This window comes from Amborella trichopoda, chromosome 3, assembly GCF_054954075.1.
Source record: "Amborella trichopoda isolate Santa Cruz 75 chromosome 3, AtrichopodaSantaCruz75HAP2 v2.0, whole genome shotgun sequence".
NCBI lineage: Eukaryota > Viridiplantae > Streptophyta > Magnoliopsida > Amborellales > Amborellaceae > Amborella > Amborella trichopoda.
In genome coordinates this window covers 471,724-492,264 of record NC_142338.1, presented here as the reverse complement: position 1 = coordinate 492,264, position 20,541 = coordinate 471,724, and the positions used below count along the sequence as shown (strand labels likewise).

Genomic DNA, 20,541 nt, shown 5'->3' with positions numbered 1-20,541 from the left:
CACGGTTTCTATAGTCCACGAGCTCACATGTAGAAATGCGGCCCCTTAGTAATTTATTTTTGAAATAGAATGTTTAGGGAATATATAATGTTTTAACATGGAGATTATTTATCTGCATAAATAAATGAATATTAAAAATTAGAAATGACATTTTTTGAAGAAAAATATTTGAATTGTTGATATTACTTCTCGACCCGATTTTGATGGACGGTGTAGATCTCCAGAAGTGGGGGGTTTGAACAATTTTCCTTAAAACGGGAATGGACCTTGATAAGAATTTTGGTAGGTTATAGATTCCATAGCTGAAAGTTGGAGGGAGAGATGCAGAGAGATATGGAGGTGCTGAGTACTCTGGGGGACTTCACGAGCAAGGAGAACTGGGACAAGTTCTTCACTCTTCGTGGCATTAACGACCCATTCGAGTGGTACGCCGAATGGTCCATTCTCCAAACCCCTCTCCTCAATCAACTCCAATCAAACTCCGCCAAACAAGAAGAGCCCATTCAAATTCTGGTTCCTGGATGTGGAAACTCCCGCCTTTCCGAGCAACTATATGATTCAGGTTTCCACTCCATCACCAACATTGATTTCTCAAAAGTTGTGGTCTCCGACATGCTTCGCAACCACATCCGCTCCCGCCCCAACATGCGATGGCGCGTCATGGACATGACCCAAATGCAGGTTCATCTCTCTCAATTTATAACTCGTCTTTCAGCTGGTAGTTTTTTTTTTTTTATATTCCAGTTAATGTATGATTGTGAATTTCACTCGGGCAGGTTTACAGGGTGTGTCTAATTATTAATAATCCTTTTGAATTTGGTACTAGATTGATGATAAACAGTCGCTTGGCTGTTGGTTTAAGCTTTCATATGAATTTGAGTTTGGCTGGGGCAGTTTCAGTTTGTTAGTACTGTATTCTACGGCATATGCTATGCTTGTGTAAACATTAGTTTTCCTTTTAAACTATTGAATGATAGTTCTCTTACTCACTTCAATTTGTCAGTTTGCGGATGGGTCCTTCGACGTGGTTCTTGATAAAGGTGGATTGGATGCTCTGATGGAGCCACAACTTGGCCCAAAACTAGGGAGCCAGTACCTTTCAGAGGTTCAATCAAATATGTAACCTTTGGATGTTTCAGTTTGATCTATTATTCGATTTCTTACACTCTCTAAACAAAAGAAATTGGTCATGCAGTACTTGATTCTAGTTATGTATTGTGCGAGTCTTATTGGATGAATTTCTCGCTAAACAGGTAAAGAGAGTCTTGAAAGTAGGTGGAAAATATATCTGTCTCACCCTGGCAGAGTCTCATGTTATAGGTAAGCTTAATTTGCTTTAGATGTTGGAAAGGATATTTCTTTTTTTTCCTTTCCTGAATTGTTTTACATGGATATAGTTCACACTGTGGCAACAATTGGTGCTTGCGTTTCGGTTCTGAATATGAAATTGGATTTTATCCTCACTTTATGCATTATTTTTCGATGTGAAATTGTTCTTTCTCCTTGCACTCTAATTCCTCCAGATTTTGTATTTTTCTGTATAACTCTAAAACCAAACATATCACTTGTTTCCCTAAGATATTTTTCTATCTTATAATTGCTTTGTTGGTGTGAATATGTGTGTGTAACCCAAAATGCTCGTGTTGTTGAATGCTTATTTTTGTTGTTATAGAGTTGCTTTTATCGAAGTTCAGGTTTGGATGGCACATCAGTCTTGAGGCCATATTGAACAAACCATCTAACAAATCCAACTTCCAAACATTTCTTGTGGTTGTTGCAAGAGAGAATTCGAGCATAGTTTCTCCCATTGTTCCATCTTTTGACAGTGATTCTCTTGATTGCGACGGAAATCAGGTGATAATTTCCTTCTAAGCTTTAAATCAGACTTCTCATCCACTAGCAAGAATAAGACCTTTTTTTTTTCATGAATAATATATGTGCTTACTTTGGACATCAACTTTGTCTTGGGAAACATTTTCTTTCATTACTTTGAATAATCTATATGAAGCTTGATAGAACCATTCCCTGGTTTTTCAATGCAGATTCATGGTTTATTGAAAACAATTAATAGTGAGAACAAAATTCGTGCCGAATTCTCCTCAGATATTGATGTATTATATTCTCTAGAAGATTTGCAACTAGGAGCTAAAGGGGATTTAAATCGACTTATCCCTGGCCGTAGATTTTCTCTTACTTTGGGGGATTTTGCGACATCTCATTTCAGCTACAAAGCCATACTAATGGACTCCAAGCAACCCTCTGAGGCTGAGCCATTCCTATATCAATGTGGGGTTTTCATTGTTCCCAAGGTGAGAGATATGTGCTCTTCAAGTTGTTTGTTCCTTGCCAGTGGTGACAGCACCATATAACTTAAAACTGAATTTGTTTCTGTTTCTGAGAACAAAATAACCAAATATCAGTAAATCCAGCCTGATTACGAATAAAATGACGACCAGTTGTGGAGCTGATGCGGAAACAAAATGAGGCTGCATGAAGATTTTTATTTTTATTTTTTTTTAAAATGATGTGGGCAATAATTCTCATATGTGCTGTCTTTCAAACAAGTAAGAAAAAGAATATGCATGATATCAAGTCCAATACACATCAAATATGATGACCCTCCACTAAACATCAATATATTGTGAGACCAGATTATATCTTGCCATTGGTCTACATATTATGCCATTAAGACCTATATTATCAACATATACAAGGGAAACAGCAAACATATCTATTACTCAAATACACATTACTGGACGAACAATTGTTTCATGCGGACTGGACCGCATTTCTACAATATGCGGTCCAGAGGTATAAAGCATTTATCTTAAAGATGGATGCAAATAGGTGGTCCATGTACAAACAATTGTAATTAACGAACCAAATGTTTTCTTAATATAATTATTATTTCTAGTTTTCAAATTTTTTTTTTCTTTTCATATTCATGATCTCCATGTTAAAGATTATATATTCTCTAAAAATTAGGATCAAATTATATATAAAAAATATATCTATTTCCAAGCCTGCATTTCTACAATATGCGCGCTGGCCGCATGCTAATCGCATCCTTGCTGGACCCCCTAGGTGGGAATTGTCCAAAATCCTCTAAATGCAGCTCTAGGCATTTTTTTTAAGCTCTAAGATGCCTTCTTTGCAAGTAACAACATGTCTACCTAAGTCCAAGGGGAGGCTGCATTAAGACCTCATGTAGATTTAAGTGATGGAATGCATCTTTGTTGTTCCTGTATAATAGGAGAACCGTGAGCATAAGTTTTTCCCTTTTGTATTCGTAAATTATATCGGAAGGAAGAAGAGCTGCTGAGAAACATTTTTTGTTGTCGAGAGAATTAACTCTTCTTGCTTTTTTCCATCTATCATTTCTGGCTTCTTTTTATGCGGAACGCTATTAGGTGATTCAACGAAATTACTAGTGAAGCAAGAAAATAGATTGACAAGTGAATGACATATCCGGAATGCGATGAGGTGACCCAATGAAATTACTAGTGAATCAAGAAAATAGACTGATAAGTGAATGACATATCATAAAAACAGTAGGGATGAAAGGATGGGATGGGAGTTGAAGTTAAATGATACAGGAGAACACAAAAAGGCATTGTGCTAATTAGACTCTCAGCTAAAGTTCCTGATGAAGAAGAAGCCATTTAAGCCGTTGACTCTTTAATGTTTCAAGTGTTGGATGATGTTCAATATCAGGACCCCTTTTAAGTGAATGGTATCACATGGAAAGACAGTGTTGAGCTGCATAAGAAAAGAGAGAGAGGCATAAGCTCTGAGAAAGGGAAAAGTGGAGCTTAGGGTTCAACGCATCTTTAATTATTATCTATTGTCTTATGAACATATTTACTTTCCTGGAGTAACGTGCTATAACCTTTAAGGATAAAAAATACATGATGCGTACACCTTCCATCCCTTCTCGATCTTCCAAGTTCCATACTTCCTTCAGATATTTTGGGGCTGGAAAAGGGATCTTGTAACTTGTCCTGTTGTTCCTATGGTAGAGTCACCTGCTTTTCCTCGTATATTCCCAACATCGTGCTCCTCTATTGCAGCCATGTTGTCTAGATGGCCAATGCAACCAGTTCAAATGAAACATGGACTGTGGATGTCAGGATAGAAACATTTGTATGTACAAATAGAACAAAGTTGTGTTGATTTCACCTGAAATTACTCACCCAAAAGACACACTATGTGACTATCTTTCATTCGTAAAAGACAATTATGTTCTGTAATATACAAATCTACATGGAGGGGCAACTATTCATGGTCTTCTTGTGTATGTGTGAGCTCTCCCTTGGAAAGGGATTGACTCCAACGAGTTGGTCACCAATCTTTGACCCTGCTGAACGAAATCGTAACTTCTTGGTTCCAACCAGTGGGGGTCAACCATGCATGCAAGCAAAGGAAGTGCGTTGTTACTGGTAGTGATACACTATGCTATTATTGGTAATGGCCTTTGCTTTACCTCGGTGGGGACCACTGGCCGCAATAATTTCAGGCCAGCTGTAACATTTTGGTTACCATATGCACGTGCTGGGCGAAGACCTGCATCACCATGTTGAACACAAGAGAGCCTCATGTGGGCATGTGACACTAGGTGAAACCCGTGCTATAGATTTAATCTCCCTTCAATTATTTGGCATCAATTATTTGGCTTGTGACTAGTTATAGATGATACTTGTTTGTTGAAATGCCCTTGTGATGGCATTGGACATGGTTTTTCCTTGTGAAGGCTACACGGTGTTGTGACTTCCTTTCTTGGGCATGGTTGGTTCAAACCTTCTATTTAGAGATATGTATATTCTTTTCTTTTGACTGTTGATATGATATGACATTGATACTGATACACTGTACTCCTAGAATATTTTAAGCGTAAATTATAAAATTTATAATATGGACAGAATATGATCATCCATAAAGACATGCAATAAAATATGTATCAATGTGCCGGATATAATGCCAGCACCTGTATCTGTATGCTAGTTTTCAGGAAATGCCAAGTCTTATCCCTGCTTTCACTATCCACGTCCATATCTATAACAGCACTTGGCCATCTTGGGCTCGAAATGGCCTGGAGTGGGAATAGTGAGATTTAAGCATCCTTGAGAGGGAGAAAAGAATGTAAGTGCCTATTTTGGAGGAATTGTGGGCATTCATGGATCTTTAAGTGTGTGTACTAAAAGCGGCCAAGCTTTGCAGTCCTTTGGGGATGTAAATAAAGCCCCTACTCAGCAATATCATGTCTATGGGTCGAATCCCGCCAGGCATAGTCACATTGTTTCATTGTCAAAAAAAATAAATAAGGCCCCTAGCCTGAGCATGGAGGATAGGAATGGACTCCATGGAGAAATTGTAAAGGACTTTGACTTGTGCTTCGCATGGTGTTTTGTCTAAGGTGCTCTAGCCTGTTAAAGAGACTTGTATGTGTTGTATGTCATGTTTTTGTTTTTCTACTTCCTTTGTAAGGCTAAAACTCTTTTTGGCTAGTGGGACCTAGTACATTGGCGTGTAACTCTATTTTTGGTTGTTGCAATGCAACCGATGACAAAAATCATTTGCATTTTCATTCTCCCATTTGTTGCTATTTCATGTCCAACCATTCTGATATTGGATTTTATAAGAGGTGGAGACACCCACTGTCCCATGTACTACGACAATGTAAGCCAGTAGGCAAACCAAATACAGAGCCAGGTTGTCCAAAATCTTGGGCCTATGAATCTTCAACACAGTTCATTCCATATTAGTCTTCCTCTTTTTCTATGTTATATAGTTGTAATGAACTCCTCTTTGGGACAAATTTCTTACTGGAAAATAAAATAAGCTTGTAAACTGTTCTCAAATTACTTTGATGAGACTTTTTATTTGCTTTTGATGAATATTTTTTCTTAATTGGTGTGGCGTTTCATTATTTAAAGGTCCTTCCAACCATATTGAATCTCTTCTTTTTTTCTCATGAGTGGCAATCTCAATCAATTAGGTTATTGCTTTTTCTTAGCTTGTTTAAGCTATACAGGAGTAGTACTGGTACATATGTTATTGAATATCCTTCTGCTATTTTAGATTCACTACTAGTAGTGAGGTTTGGCTTTCTCATCTGTTTGAGGTGTGTAACTCACTGCTTAGATTTCAGACACGAGCTCATGAGTGGCTCTTCTGTTCAGAAGAAGGACAATGGATGGTTGTTGAAAGTGCAAAAGTGGCTCGTCTAATCATGGTAATTCCTGTAATAACCAGGCTGCTTCTATAACTTTTTAGGATATGCTGTTATCTTCTAATTCACATATCGTAACATCTTAATTGTCTTGTTTTCGATTTATTATGCTAATCCAGGTATTCTTAGGCTCTGAGCACAACAATGTTGGCATGGACACTATCCAGGTAGTGACATCAGTTGTGTACATTACATTCCCTTTTTGAAGGTATTGTTTGGATGAAATTATATCCATAAGGTCCAAATGTGAAATCTTTTCTGACATCTTTTTGTTGGTTGCTTTTTCAGAAGGACCTCTCTCCACTAGTAAAAACGTTGGCACCTGAGCATCCTGATAATGGAGATCAAATCCCGTACGCTTTACATTTTAATGTTCAATTTTTGTTTCCTGCATTTTTCTCTTCTATTCCATTCAATCTATGTTTTTCTCTCTACTTTTAGATTCTGCTCTCGAGTTATTCGGAAAATGTGCATATCCCTGTTGATTTTACATGCTCTTGGAACACAACTCTTCTTTTGTACAAGCTGAACCTAATCTAATAAAAGATGTCCCTATCACACAGTGTTCACAAAATCAAACTGGAACGGTTAAATGGACATGGGCCTAGAAGCGGTTTAACCGGCCTAACCAGGAAACTGGTCGATTCAACCGCTCTAACTGGGCAAGTCCCGAGTGGTCAAAAAAGTGTTGAAAAAAATAAAAAAAATACAAAAAAAAATCTGCTAAAATATGAAAAGCATAGAAAGAATGATTAAAATAAAACACATTCACATGAAGTTGAAAAATACTGAAAAAAATGGATTTTAACCCATTTTATATTTTTCAAGGGCTATTTTTAAAATTTCTAAAAACGATGGGAAAATATAAAGTGAGTATTAATGACCAAAACAATTTTTAATCTTTACGATAATGTAAAGAATATTTAAAAATGCATTACAAATCAAATTCCTTCTTTTTGAGAATTTATATACATTTTTTTGAATTTCTTTTTTAAAATACAGGTTGATCACCCTAACTGCCCAAAACCGGAACAGGCCACTGGCCGGTTCTGATCTAACCGGGCGGTTAGCGGTTATATCAGGCGATTTTGCGAACAATGCTATCACATATATCCAAACATTGACATTCAAGCCTAGGAATCCATTTCTTGTGTGTCCCCATCCCTGCCCTGCCCCCCAAAACACACACAAAAAAAACCCCACCATAAGAAAAAAAGGAAAACAAAAAGAAAAAAAAACTCCACCCTCCCTTTCTCTACTATCTACAGTAGCCTTCAACAAACTTTGCTAATTAAGGGTTCTTTGTGAGTCGCTTTTTATTAACACAGATTCCGTGCTTTTTTTTTCTTGAGAGGAAGAGAAAGGTTAACACGCGGAATTTTTTTTTTTGACATTTCTTGTCCTTTGTTTCATGGTTTTTGAGTTTTAGTAATAAATGTATTTTTGTTGATGATAAGAAAAAGAAAGAAAAAAAAAAAAAGCACAGAAAAGAAAAACTTCAGCCATGCCACTTGCTGTTTTGTGCCCACTCCAATGTCTAGATGCACCATTTTTCACAACTGATTACTTTATCTTATCTGGGAATCAGTGGCTTGACTAATTCCACTGGCCTCTTTATGGGGATGGAGCACTGTTGCCTTTTCTAGTTATTTCCTCTGGAATAAACATTGTGGCTTTTGCTATTCAATAAAATAAGGCAAATCTGCCTATTCAGATTGACTAACATAGATTTTGGGTCATTTGCAAAGAAGTCGCTGTAGCCCAAGAATAGGAACCCCATTCACAGGCCATTTCAAAGTAGTTCTTCCTTTAATTTTTTTTTTAAAAAATGTGAAGCTGTTATAAGTAACATATGTTTCACTCTTTTTGTGTTGCCTTGCTTTTGGCTGCATAATTTTGTTCTGTTCAGTGATATCTTGCTGCTTTTAATTTTGTTTATGTAAGATAATTTTGTTCTGTTCAGCGACGTCTTGCTGTTTTGGTTATGTATGCTTGGTTTATGGCTGGAGTTTTTGGTATAATTCTTGGCTTGTTTGTGTTGAGAGACTCAAACAGAGACTTGAACCTAGAACACAAATGTGTGTATCACATTACACTATGAGATATGAGGTGCATCTTGTTGTGATTTGCCTTTGGACGAATATGAAAGGGGTTTTCTACCACCATGTGGTCTGTTATTTGGATTGATGTTTGATTTTCTATTTATGGGTGGAAGAGCCATGCAATGGTTTGGTCTCTGATTGTGCAATAATTGGCTTATGATCTCTCTCCATTCTAAGTGGCTGAATTCTAATGGCAGGTTCATGATGGCTAATGATGGTGTGAAGCAGCGAAATATTGTTCAGCAGGTGATTCTAACCCTGGCTAGCTATATCTGCTATTTTCTTTTCTTTTCCATGGATAGTATCTGCTTCTATCTTGCTACTTTTTCTCATCTGGCTTGTTTTTTGTAGTTACTGTTGCATTTAACTTCTCAACTGCTGCTTTATTTGAATATATCCTTGAGAGTCATTCCATTCCATTCCTGTTGATGTTCACCTTTTTATAGGTAATGTGTGGGAGTTTTTTGTTACAGCTGTTCCTTTGATCATATGGTCACTAAGGCACAACTTATTATAGTAGTTTTGATAATTACAGTTTATCATAAAACTTTGAGTTCCTGCTATAAGACATGACTCTGTAGCTTTAATATTGGATATTTTTTCCTCTTATGGTGAAAATAAATGCAGACAGAAGCCTACATCTAGTGGTTGAGGATATGTCCCTATCTTGGCTTATGTTTTCAGTGATACACAATAATAGTGTTAAAAGAACCAGAATTTCATATCACAACTGCAGTGGGCATTTTGAGGCTAAGTTTTGGGAAGTTGTAGCATATTACATGCCCCTAACACTATTCTTGGGTTTTTGACATTCTCCTAATTTAATTACTTATAACATTTGAAATTGTCATAGGCTTCAATGGTATTGCAACTTCCATTCAGAAGCAAGGAATCAAGGATATTATTTGCTAATTGTAGTGGACCCATGATTGTTATTAGTTGCAAACCTGTGATATGTGGTGAATTCTGGCATATTCAGGCAAAATGGAGATTAGACATTATGGAAGTTTGGTTTAAAAAGATCTTTTTATGGATGTTGCGCTGTTTGTTTTTGAATGGAGCGAAAGCTATGTATTTCACTATAAAATGGTTACAAGATTTGGGATTTCACATCCAAGAGTAGAGTCCTGGTTTTCTGGTCTCTCGAGCTTCTCTGGAATGGGACCATTGACTACAATAGCTGCATAGAGAGATATTATGTTTGGAAGGATTTGACACTTAGGAGGGGCTGGAAGTAGATGTTTGATGCCACAAGTGTCAGCTGATTCAATATGGTTAGAAGATCAAACTTTGTTGGTTAGTATTTGAATAGTTTCTGGTGGTTTCATCAATTTGAGATTGAGGATGACTCTCTTAACGATGTGACATTGTTTAAGGGAGACCATTTTTCACCTGGAACACCTGAGGGGGCTTTCGTGGAGATGTCATACCTGTGGGTAACAATCAATGTTTAATATGTCATTCATATTCCTTTGGGGAGTCCAGCATAATTTTGGACCACCTTCTAGTTCTGAACATGTCTAGGAAAAAACTTGGTTATATTACTCCACAGCAATTTATTTAACTGATGTTGAAACACTTTGGCCCTGTCTTGAATTTTCTTTATTATTAGTTTGGGGAAAATTTTTTAGCACTCCGCTGAGCCATAAACTTTGAGCTGTAGATTTTTTTCTGTTTCCAAACAAATAATTCATAGGAAGGACCTAGTATCCGGATTTCTCTCCTTTCCACTAAATGGAAAATAAACGCGCATACTAATGAATAATAGGATGATTGTGATTCAGTAAGATTGACATACCGAACTTGTTAATTATGTCACGTTCAGCTAGTCTCCTGAATTACAGATACTTGCAAGAGTTTCTTGAATGATGGTTTGGCTTAATCTAGATGCCTAAATGTTATTAAAAAAACTATATGTTACCAATTCATAAGGAGGTTTTTCAGGTTCTCTGAGTTGAAGCATGTATCTCATTAATCAGGTATCTTTGTGGACTATGTTGGACTATGTTGGTGAAGACTTGAGCTCAGCTCCATGGCCTTGCACATTTATGTGCATGTGGGGGTGAATCTGACCCTTGATACCAGTTTCCTTAACATAAATGGGTGACTTATATGCGCTAGTATGTCTCCCTTGGATGATGAATACTGTCTTTGAGATTAACAATTGTTTGCAGTCAATCATGATTGTTGTCTTGTAGATGTTTGTGTCATTTTTATGAAGGCTAATGCAGCGATGATATGCTTCCTGGCTGAGTTGGTTGGACTTGTTCTGTCGGAGCAGAGTGAGCTCCTTCTTGGTGTTTAATTGGAGCTGCCGGCTCATCGTGCTTGTTTCGCTTTGTTTCCTCTTTGTTTTTTTACCAGCTCATTTTCTCCTTATTGTTGAAACAAAAAATCCTCTCCTATTCCTTGCACAAGACACAAACCTCGTGAATTTGAAACTTCCGTAAAGGTGTAACTTGTCTGAATCAAATTATGGTTCTAGTTGATTGTTTAAAGACCCTTGTTTAGAGCTATGATACCCTCACAAACTACATGTGCACATATTGTCCTAATATGAAATGTTAGTTGCATGGGGGCTGCAGCATACAACTTTTAGTTCAGTTTCTTTGATGGTATAGTTATTTGATGGTATTTCTTTGGTGACCATTTCTTTCAGATGTGTCTATGTTAAGGTTCAGCTATAAAACTCATAGTAGTTTGAATGCATGACTTGATTGGCCTTGTTGGTTTGGAGGAGATGGTCTCTTACTACAACGTAGTTCAGTCTTACTAACTGTTGGCCATGTTCTATCATAATTTGTTGCCTGTAATCTGGTTTAATGATTCTAGTGTGTGAACCTTGTATTTTGTTGATTTATGTTTATTTTCAGTGCTCCAGTCGTGGTTTTTTCTTATGGTATGTATGCTTCAAAAGATTTGGGTGGTGCACATCCCCTAGTCTCTGGTTTTTCATTTCATTACCTACTTTTATTTTTTTTCTGTAGGTTACATCTCCTACAACTGGACTAATAATTGTTGAAGATGTGATATATGAAGAGAGTCCTAATGGTACTAATTCCATTCCATTAAAAGCTTTGGTCTTCCGCCGTCTCACTTTTGAGAGAAGCTTGGGTTTGGTGCAATCTGAATGCTTGCTTAAGGAAATGGAGCCTTGCCAGAAAGATGTTGCCAAGATTGCGAAAAAGAAAAAGAAGTCACGTCATAAATCAGACGAAAATATACGTAAAAAAAGAGCTGACTCAAGCTTTTCAAAAGGTACTTGGATGGTTTTCTTTTTCTTTATGAACTTTTCTACAGTTTATCGTGCAGAAGGGGGCACAATGTGCTTTGCCTAGTATTCTACTTTGTGGCACATCTGAATGATCTACTTCTCTATTTCACATCCCTGTGTCTCGGAACCATGTTATATAGTAAAAACTTGGAATCTGTTCATCGTTGATGAATTTGTTTCCAAATATGTGATACAGATTAGGACCTATTGTCGTGATTTCAATGACGGTGTATGAGACATAGAAATCTAATGTCTATTTCATCACAGGGAATTTATGGGGGAAATCAGCGTCTATAAATAGTTAAGAAAACTGCTTTTTATAATAGAATAGCCCATATTATTCTAATTTAGTGTAAGTGATATATTAGCATGACAATAATTTGATGGGGCTTCTTTATTCAAGCTTATCCTTAAGTAGTTTATATGTTCGCTCTTTACACTTTGTTAATGGATGGAACTAGAATCCCTCTATTTGGAAATTGATTCTGCACAAGTCACCAGCTGGCACCTTCCATGATTGACAGAATTGGTATTTTGCCTTGCCAGGTTTATTGTGGATTGAACTGGTATCAGAGGAGGTGTTATATATATATAAAACGTGACTACAAAGGGAACGTTAAGAGGGGGACAGGATACCCACACACGGGTTCCACCCCCAAAAATGGGCTACCCACAGATGGGTGCCCGATACAAAAACACAGATAGGCCAAAAAATGCTTTACATAGTTGAAAAAACCATAATGGAGATCAAAACCATGCTGAGATAGGGGAACCAAGCAAAAAGCAGTTCCCTATGAGTGAATCAGGTTGGCATGAGATAAGGTTGCAGCTGCCTTTGCTAAGGAATCAGCCTCACCATTTGCTTCTCTCCAAATGTGATTCCACAAGATTTGTAGAGTCCTAGAGAGTTGGCGAATCTCCTCGAAAAAGCTCCCTTGAGAGTTGCTTCTACTATTATCTTAGTAGTGCTACTCTAGATCCGTCATTATATAAAAACTCAACCAGATTAACCATGCTTGTGGTTCAGAATAGATCTTAATTTCATCCATTTTAAAATATTTAAAATATTTGACCTACTTTGCACCTCGCAGTTATATGGTCTTCAAGCTAATCGATTCCACTAAAATATCCATTGCATATTATCATTACAATTTGAGGTTGTTTTAAGTTCATGCAATATTAAATATCATAATGCTGGAGATGATTTGATTATGTGGGGGAATCCTTTCTAGTTCCATTTTCTGAGAGAAGTTCAGAGAGATTCACCATGTAGAAGCTCGCAATTATTCTTCAGCTAGGCAAGGAGATTACTAATATATCCATCATCATCAAAGCAGTATTTCACTCTGGAGTTACATTTTGGCTAGGGCTGGCAATGAGTGGGGCCTGGCCCAGGCAGGCCCAGCCCCATGTCGCGTCCCGGAGCCTTGGCCCCAGGCAGGCCCTGAGGCCCAGCCAACTGCCAGGATCGTTGGCCCCAGGCAGGGCCTGAGGCACAGCCCACTGCCAGGATCGGGCCAGGTTGGTTCCTGTTTTTCCATTATATGTAGCTGGGCTACGGACTGCAGGATTGGGCCTGGACCAAATGAATTCTGGGTCCTAAAGTTCTGTCTTGGGCTTTCTTCCTGGGTCAAATATAGTGGCCTGGGCCCTGTTTAAACCAGGAAGGGCTGGAGTGCTTGGCCTGTTGCCTACCTTAATTTTGGCTTGCCATAAGTAAACACATTTAATTGGATTCAAAGTATACCTACGTGTTTTTTGGTTTGGTGTCTTGGCTTATTTATGGGGGCTTGGGGCCTGAGTGCTGCAGCAGGTGCATCAAATATTCGCTGCCTTCTTAAAGCAAAAAAGAGAAAGTCATACCTAGCTGATGTATTCACAAGGTTTGTCTGACAAAAGTAAAATTGAGTATCCCTGATCTTTGTCGTGAAACTTGGCTAGAATATCTTTTTGCTATGAGATGCAATGGTGCTTTTATTAGTTAGGGATTCTGGTCTATAACTGTGCTCCTTTTTTAATATTTATAATGATGTTTCCAGTTTCATGTAACGTCTTATACAATATATACCCTGTACTATCTATACAAATAAATTATAACTGGGTTCTTGTAATGTCTGTGAATAAGGTCTACCTCAGGATGTGCATGTCTTCTGTCTTGATGATAAGTGCATTGGTGTCAATGCATATCTCCTAGCCATTTTTGTATGGGTTAGAAAGCGTAATTGCATTTGGGATGGTCCTACACCATCCATCAATGACTGTCACTACTTAAAAACCTCTATACTGTTTTTCTTGACCTGGACTATTGAAAGTTCCTTATTGTTTGGTGCCGTTTAGCTTTCCATATTTTGTGATTCACTTTCTTGTGAAAATGGAAAGACGTTCAATGTTCTTTGGTGAGAATCTGTATGAGTTCAGCTCACAGGGAATGAAGTAGTACATGGTTTTAACTTCTCTATCTTGAAGAGGATTGTTACAAGTTGTATGATGAGCTTGTGATTGTTTTTGCTTGTTGGCAGAAAAACTGGGATATTGATTATGTTTTAAACTTCTGTGAAATAGTAATCTCATGGTTATTGTTGCATCTATTCTGGATCCCTCAAAATTCATTAGTTCACTTGGCTTCCCAAACACCATCCTTTCTTTGACCAAGAATTACTTTTCCATTTCATGCTTAATCAATTCACAGTCTTTTTCTGTTGTTATTTATTTTTATTTTTTAATGCAGTCTGTTCTAGCTTATGTACTTTTTTAAGTATGTCATTTATATATTTGTACTTTTCTTTGTCTAGAATCCAGAAACAATCTGAAAGTTGATCATTCCTATTTGGCTAGTTCGTATCACAGTGGAATCATTGCTGGGTTTGCATTGATATCTTCTGCACTAGAAAATATGGCTTTGGCCAGGACAATGGTAAGGGTGATTATTTGAGACCTTTTATATTATTATTCTAATGGAAAATGGGCAAAGAAGCTTTTCCCTGCTGATTCAACCCCCAAAAGAAATTTATTTAAGAGTTTCTGAATTAAGGATTTGATATAATTTTCAACTTTTTACGACTTTAATGAAGGGTTTATTTTTCAGGTTAATACCTTTATAATTGGTCTTGGAGCTGGTCTCCTTCCCATGTTTTTGCATAAACATTTTCCATTGATGGATATTGAGGTACATTTCACATTCTGGATTTTCTGTAAGTTTGCTGTATAATGGTAATCTATTCTGGAGGTTGATTAAGCTAGATGGATTGGGGAACTGTATGATGATCACACAGGTGGTAGAGTTGGACCCAATTGTTCTAGATCTGGCGCGAAATCACTTTGACTTCATAGAGGATATACATTTGAAGGTAATTTATATTTCATCTGTGTTAGTGATGATGAATTATTCAATAATTGTATTCACTGTTTTTTTTTAAAGTCATTATTACCAGTAGATCGGTTGGATAGAGCACTCAAGTGTATAATGGACTGATTATGGGTTAATTCGCTGCATCCATCTATTTGCAATTTTGGTATTGTACGGTTGATAGCATAGACTAACTATTTAAAATAATAAGGAAAAGGGAATATTTGCAACATTCTCCAGGGAATATTGATTTTTCTTGTGTGGTGAATGTGGCCTTTCCTAGAGATTCTCTGGTCTCTGTTCTACAAGATGTTCTGCATATTTTTCTCAATCAAATGGGAGAAACTTCAAATTCATTGTAATTCCTGTAGTTCCTTTTAACAAAAACTCTTTTTCATTTCAAGGGCCAAAGGGTTGCAAGTATCAGCAATGAATTTGGCTTATTGCTATATGAGAATTTTTCTGGCATGAAGAGTTGAGATCATTGTTAGAAAAACTGGGCGATCTAACCGCTAACCGCCCGGTTAGATCAGAGGCCGGTTCCGGTTTTGGGCGGTTTTGGTGATCGACCGGTATTTAAAATAAAATAAAATAAAAAATGTATATAAATTCCCAAAATAAGGAATTTGGTTTGTAATGCATTTTTTAATATTCTTTACATTATGGTAAAGATTAAAAATTGTTTTTGTTATTAATACTCACGTTAATTCAAAAATCGATTCGTTAAAATCTATTGTTTTCATTAATTTTCAACTTCATTTGAATATGGTTTGTTTTAATCATATTTTATGTGCTTTCATACTTTAGTAGAATTTTTTTTTTGTATCTCTTTTATTTTTTCAATACTTTTTTGACTGCCTGGGACTTGCCAGGTTAGAACGGTTGAATCGGCCGGTTTACCGGCTAGGCCGGTTAAACCGCTTCTGGGCCCATGTTTAGTTAACCATTCCGGTGCGATTTTGCGAACACTGGTTGAGATTGACATTGGGAAACGAGATAGCATTATGCTGATTGCTATCAACATTCACAAGAAGCATTATAGGCATTGGGGATCCCATACTATTTAAGTGTGGTGGAGCAGAGCAAAATCCTACTGTTCGTAATCATGTGATGCAGGATTGGAATAAAGGGAATGAGTTGCATGTTTCTGTTATCCCCGTATGCGGATGTTAGCGGTATGCTGTGTTATAGGAGTGCATCCAAAATAATGTTGATTGAAGTGCCAGGGCATGGATCTTAGATCTGTGGATCAGTTTGTATCGTACACTCTTTAAGTATAATGGCATGGTTGATCCTTAAAAAGAAAAGTGGAAGAAAGGAGAAGAAGAGAAGACTATAATGGCATGATGAAGGATCTAATCAATAAAAAGAAGCTATCGACACCACAAGTTTGATCTGCCTTGACTGATTCAAATTTTCCCCCCTCCTAGTAGGTATCAGACAAAATTCGGGGTTGTGTTTCATTTGGTATGGAGGGAAGATAGTTTGGTCTATTCTCGTATTATTGTACTCTAGGTTTTTGGTCAAAATGATAACCTATATGGTTCATAATATTTGGATTACAATGATCTTTACATGTTTCTCTTTGTTTTATTGTTAACATTTTATGTATGTTCAATAGTGGTTTATATCATTGCAAAACTTGTGCTGCTGCTGGTAGAGTTACCAAACTTATCCCTCACACAGCAAAGAAACTGGAAAGCATCAAGTAAAGCTGCACAAAAATACCACAAATAAAAGAGGCTGCAGAAAACTTCTATTGACATATGACAAAATTTCTATGAGCATATAGGTATGAGTTGTTTCAGATTTTCTTGGTTGAAGTGAGTGCTTTGGTTGTGATTTCCTTAACTGGATGAAATTTGGTGATTGTTGCACCATAAACAAAGTATTACCACAACAATTTTAATTTCATAATTTTTAAAGTGAGGTGAGAATTGTTGCAGTGATATGAAAACCTTTCCCATGTAATTTTAGAGAGAATTTCATTAACCACCGGAAAATTCATGGACAAACTCTGTGCACACTTCATCATGATTAGAAATTCAACAGACTTTTTTTTTTTTTTTTTTACGGTACTTGTTTTTTTTTTTAATAGAGCAATTAGGGACATTCCGGCTTAGCATTGTCATCTTGATAATTTGAACATTACTAGTTCCCAATGCCCATCTTTGGCAAATGTTGGCGTATGCAAGCCTTTTCATGAAGAAGTCTTTGTGTTTGTCTAACTCTGTGGCACTTACTGTTGAAAAGAAACTTGGTAGCATTATCTGAACTGTCCTTGCAGTTGGGTTTGGGAGGAAACCCCATAAACGCAGATGTGGGTTCTTAACTAACACTTTCAGTTATTTATATTTTTATTCTCAGGTACAAATTGCTGATGGAATAAAGTTTGTCAGAGAGATGACAACTGCTTCCACTTTGTCAAATAGGGATGACACATCTGGAAATGATATTTACTGTGAAGCGAACTTACCTTCACTTCAAGGAAGTAAAGGACCTCACATACTTATCATTGATGCCGATTCAGCTGATTTAAGGTTAGATAAACTTCATATTTTGCTACTAAATCTTCTCTTTGATCTTTACAATATCACATCTCTAATGATATGTCCCTTGTATTCTTGCAGCACCGGGTTGACATGTCCTCCTGCAGATTTTACTGAGAAGTCTTTTCTTCTCTCTGTGAAAGAAGCACTTTCTTCTGAGGGCCTCTTCATCATTAACTTGGTTTCAAGATCCTCTTCCATTCATGAGATGGTTGTTTCAAGATTGAAAACTGTATGTCCTATGCGCATGGACATTGTTGCTCTGATGATCGTGACATTTTCATAGTACAAAATTGAATATGAGCTATAAAAAATCTACTATTCATCTACTTTCTTTATGAAATAAAGAAGCTGTCCATTTCTTGAAACTTGGTCGTATTTGTTGTCATTTGCAGGTTTTCAGTCACATTTTCTTTTTGGAGATTGAGGAAGATGTGAATAAGGTTTTATTTGTGCTCCCCAAAGAGCCATGTATTGAGGGTGATCACTTGATGGAAGCAGCTGGTCGACTTGAGAAGCTCTTGAAAACCAGCCCATCTGAGAAAGGCCCAAATATCAGAGACACGGCAAGGAGGATCAAGCGCCTATAAGTGGGGCACTGGTATGTGAAACATGCACACTGTTTAGATGTTTTCATCATTTGATTGTCTTGTTGGTAGATAGTCATATGTGGTATTTCAAGGAAATTGCTTTTTATCTAGGTAATTTCCTTACGCGTACCAATTTTTTCACTACACATTATTATAATTTTGTGAGTCTGAAGGAATAATACTGAGCAAAGGTGAGTGCTAATCTGGAAAGAATGTCCCTCAGATATCTGGCCCTCTCTTTGAGCTAGCCAATCCTCCTGGAGCTGTGGAAAGTAAATCGTGAAAAATGACAGCACTAAATTTGAAATCTCCCCGTGATACTGCATAATCTCCTAAGAGCCTAACATTCCCATCTTAGCCTCCTTAATGCGTTAGTGCATTAAGAGAGCCGGCCTCATCTTTAAGGACTTGAAAAGCTATGTTTGCCTGAAGAGGAAACTGGCAAAGGGGGACAAGAAAAGATCAAGTTTGGAAAGCAACAGAAACGTTGCAGAAACCAACCAAATCACGAGGAAGAGACACTAGGGTATGTTTTTTGGTGGAAGCCATGGCTTCGACAAATTTTAGCACTCCCTTATTTGTTACACAGGAGTGGAAACTGCAATTTGGAAGCTGCTGCTTCTAGTGCCCTAAAAATGATGTCAATTGACAATGTTTTTAGGAGGCTGCCACTTCCATGGCAATACACGGAAGTGGCAGTGGCAGCTTCCAAACTTCGTGGCAGCCCCCTCTTCCACAAATCAAACGTGCCCTAAGAAAAAGATGGGTGGATGCGTGAAGTGTGAGAGAATTGTTGGTGTATGTAGGGGAATATTGGCGATGTGAAAGGACCACCTTAGAAGCCTTAAAAAAATGAAAGGAAACATGTTAACATCAGAATTTTCCTCACACAAAAACTAAATACACACTGCATATTATCTTTGTGGCATCAGTATTCAGGGTTTTTAAGCTTTGACATGCGTACATGTTTGCCACAATGGTTTTATATATACATTTTCCAACTGTTATGAAATAATGCAGCGTAAATCGTTGCTGTAGAACTGTTTTGTATCCTTTTAGTATGTAAGGGTATTGTTTCTTTTCTTTCAGCGTCATAGCCTTGAGGCACTTGGTGGCTACCCTGCCGTCAAGCTTCAAGCTTAGTTTGAGATACGACCCAATCTGTCCTCATCATGCAGGGAATGTCAACCATTTTACAGTCCCATATTGGTTGATGTCTAGTGATGAATTTTGATGACACAAGATTGATTTACAGATTGATCTCTATTGAATATTGACTGGTATTTCCCAAATTCTCTCTTGTTTGGTACAAACTATTAGACCATGTGTAATTATTTGCCCATCATATTGTGAGTGTTTGCTTATACATGACCAAATTTATGGTGTGCCTTTCGTGTGTTCATCGAAATGCATGTGTGCATATGTGCACTTGGTAATTTTAAGAAGAAAATTCCAAGTCTTATTTCTCCTCCATCGATGTTTTAAAAGTGGGCCCACGGGGACCTTAAGGTGCACCAAGGCCCTAGGTGGGGCCGCTTAAGGGCCCCCCCAAAAAAAAAAAGAAAAGAAAAGAAGAAAAAGAAGTCGTGCCCTAGGTAGGCCAAGGAGGGCACCCTCAGGCGGTCCTCTACCCCAAGGGTGGAAATATGTCCTTGAGTCTGGCCAAAAATGGAAACCTACCGACCTCCGCTATACCTTCCATGGGGAAAGAGGTGTTGTAACCCCCAAGGCTGAACTTTTAAATAGACAGAACCCCTTTGAAAGAACGATTTCATATTCTGTTGAAGATCGAAATGGCTAGAGCTTGACTTAGACTTAAAGGCCGGCAATAGGCCAGGCCCGCCATGGCCCCGATAGTGCAGACCCAAGCGCAGGCCTATCCGGATTGGGCTGAAGAGGCCTTGGCTCTGCCCAGCCCTAGTTGGATTACTCATAGTTTGTTTGTGCTCACGCGTCTTCTGAGAAGTTCTTTTCCAAAATGAAAAGAATGCTTCCATAGTAAAGGTAAAATTGGAAAGATAGCAACAAGCCTTTTTGAAATAATTGAATAAGGCCAAAATACCAATAATTTCTATAAAGTGCTGGAATGTACAAAAGATTTATATCACATGATCACATTGCCTTGCTTCTCTATGATTGAGTCAAAATAGCCTTGTTATAAGGTCTAAGGTCCTGCTTGTCTGCAAAGGTATGGTGGGACACAATTACATTGCAGCTCTGTGCCGTCATTTTTCCTCTTTTTTTTGGTTAAATAATGCAATATATGGTTTTCTATGGTAAGGTGCACCTGTGCAGCTGTATATTGTGGTAATACCGCAATATGGCACGACCTTAACTCATCCACGAACTAGACTGCATATGTGTTATTCAAAATTTGTAAAAAGAGTAAATGTGTAAGATTTTTGAAGTTATTTAATGAGTTTGTGCACAATATGGTAGCTGCATAAAGAA

General features: G+C 37.5%; 1 protein-coding gene across 9 annotated transcripts; it reads left to right on the top strand.

The window, feature by feature from the left end:
- The first annotated feature begins 289 nt into the window (after positions 1-289).
- Positions 290-19,466, top strand: LOC18439620 (S-adenosyl-L-methionine-dependent methyltransferases superfamily protein). Of its 9 annotated transcripts, none has more exons than XR_016052636.1 (18): positions 290-681; positions 1,004-1,105; positions 1,254-1,320; positions 1,695-1,854; positions 2,043-2,309; positions 6,180-6,232; positions 6,349-6,396; positions 6,518-6,582; positions 8,529-8,577; positions 11,319-11,589; positions 14,398-14,519; positions 14,691-14,771; positions 14,878-14,952; positions 17,319-17,491; positions 17,582-17,732; positions 17,896-18,101; positions 18,314-18,616; positions 19,180-19,466. XR_016052636.1 is itself a non-coding variant. In XM_088862656.1 (17 exons), exons 5-16 carry the CDS (start codon positions 2,285-2,287, stop codon positions 18,088-18,090), a joined length of 1,308 nt encoding a protein of 435 aa, XP_088718782.1. In that variant the 5' UTR covers positions 290-681; positions 1,004-1,105; positions 1,254-1,320; positions 1,695-1,854; positions 2,043-2,284; the 3' UTR covers positions 18,091-18,101; positions 19,180-19,466. The 9 variants fall into 9 exon arrangements, 7 of the variants coding, with proteins under 7 accessions (XP_088718782.1, XP_088718780.1, XP_088718784.1 ...); XR_002281911.2 differs by having other exon boundaries at positions 1,673-1,854; positions 6,149-6,232; XM_088862656.1 differs by lacking the exon at positions 18,314-18,616.
- Positions 19,467-20,541: the final 1,075 nt, after the last annotated feature.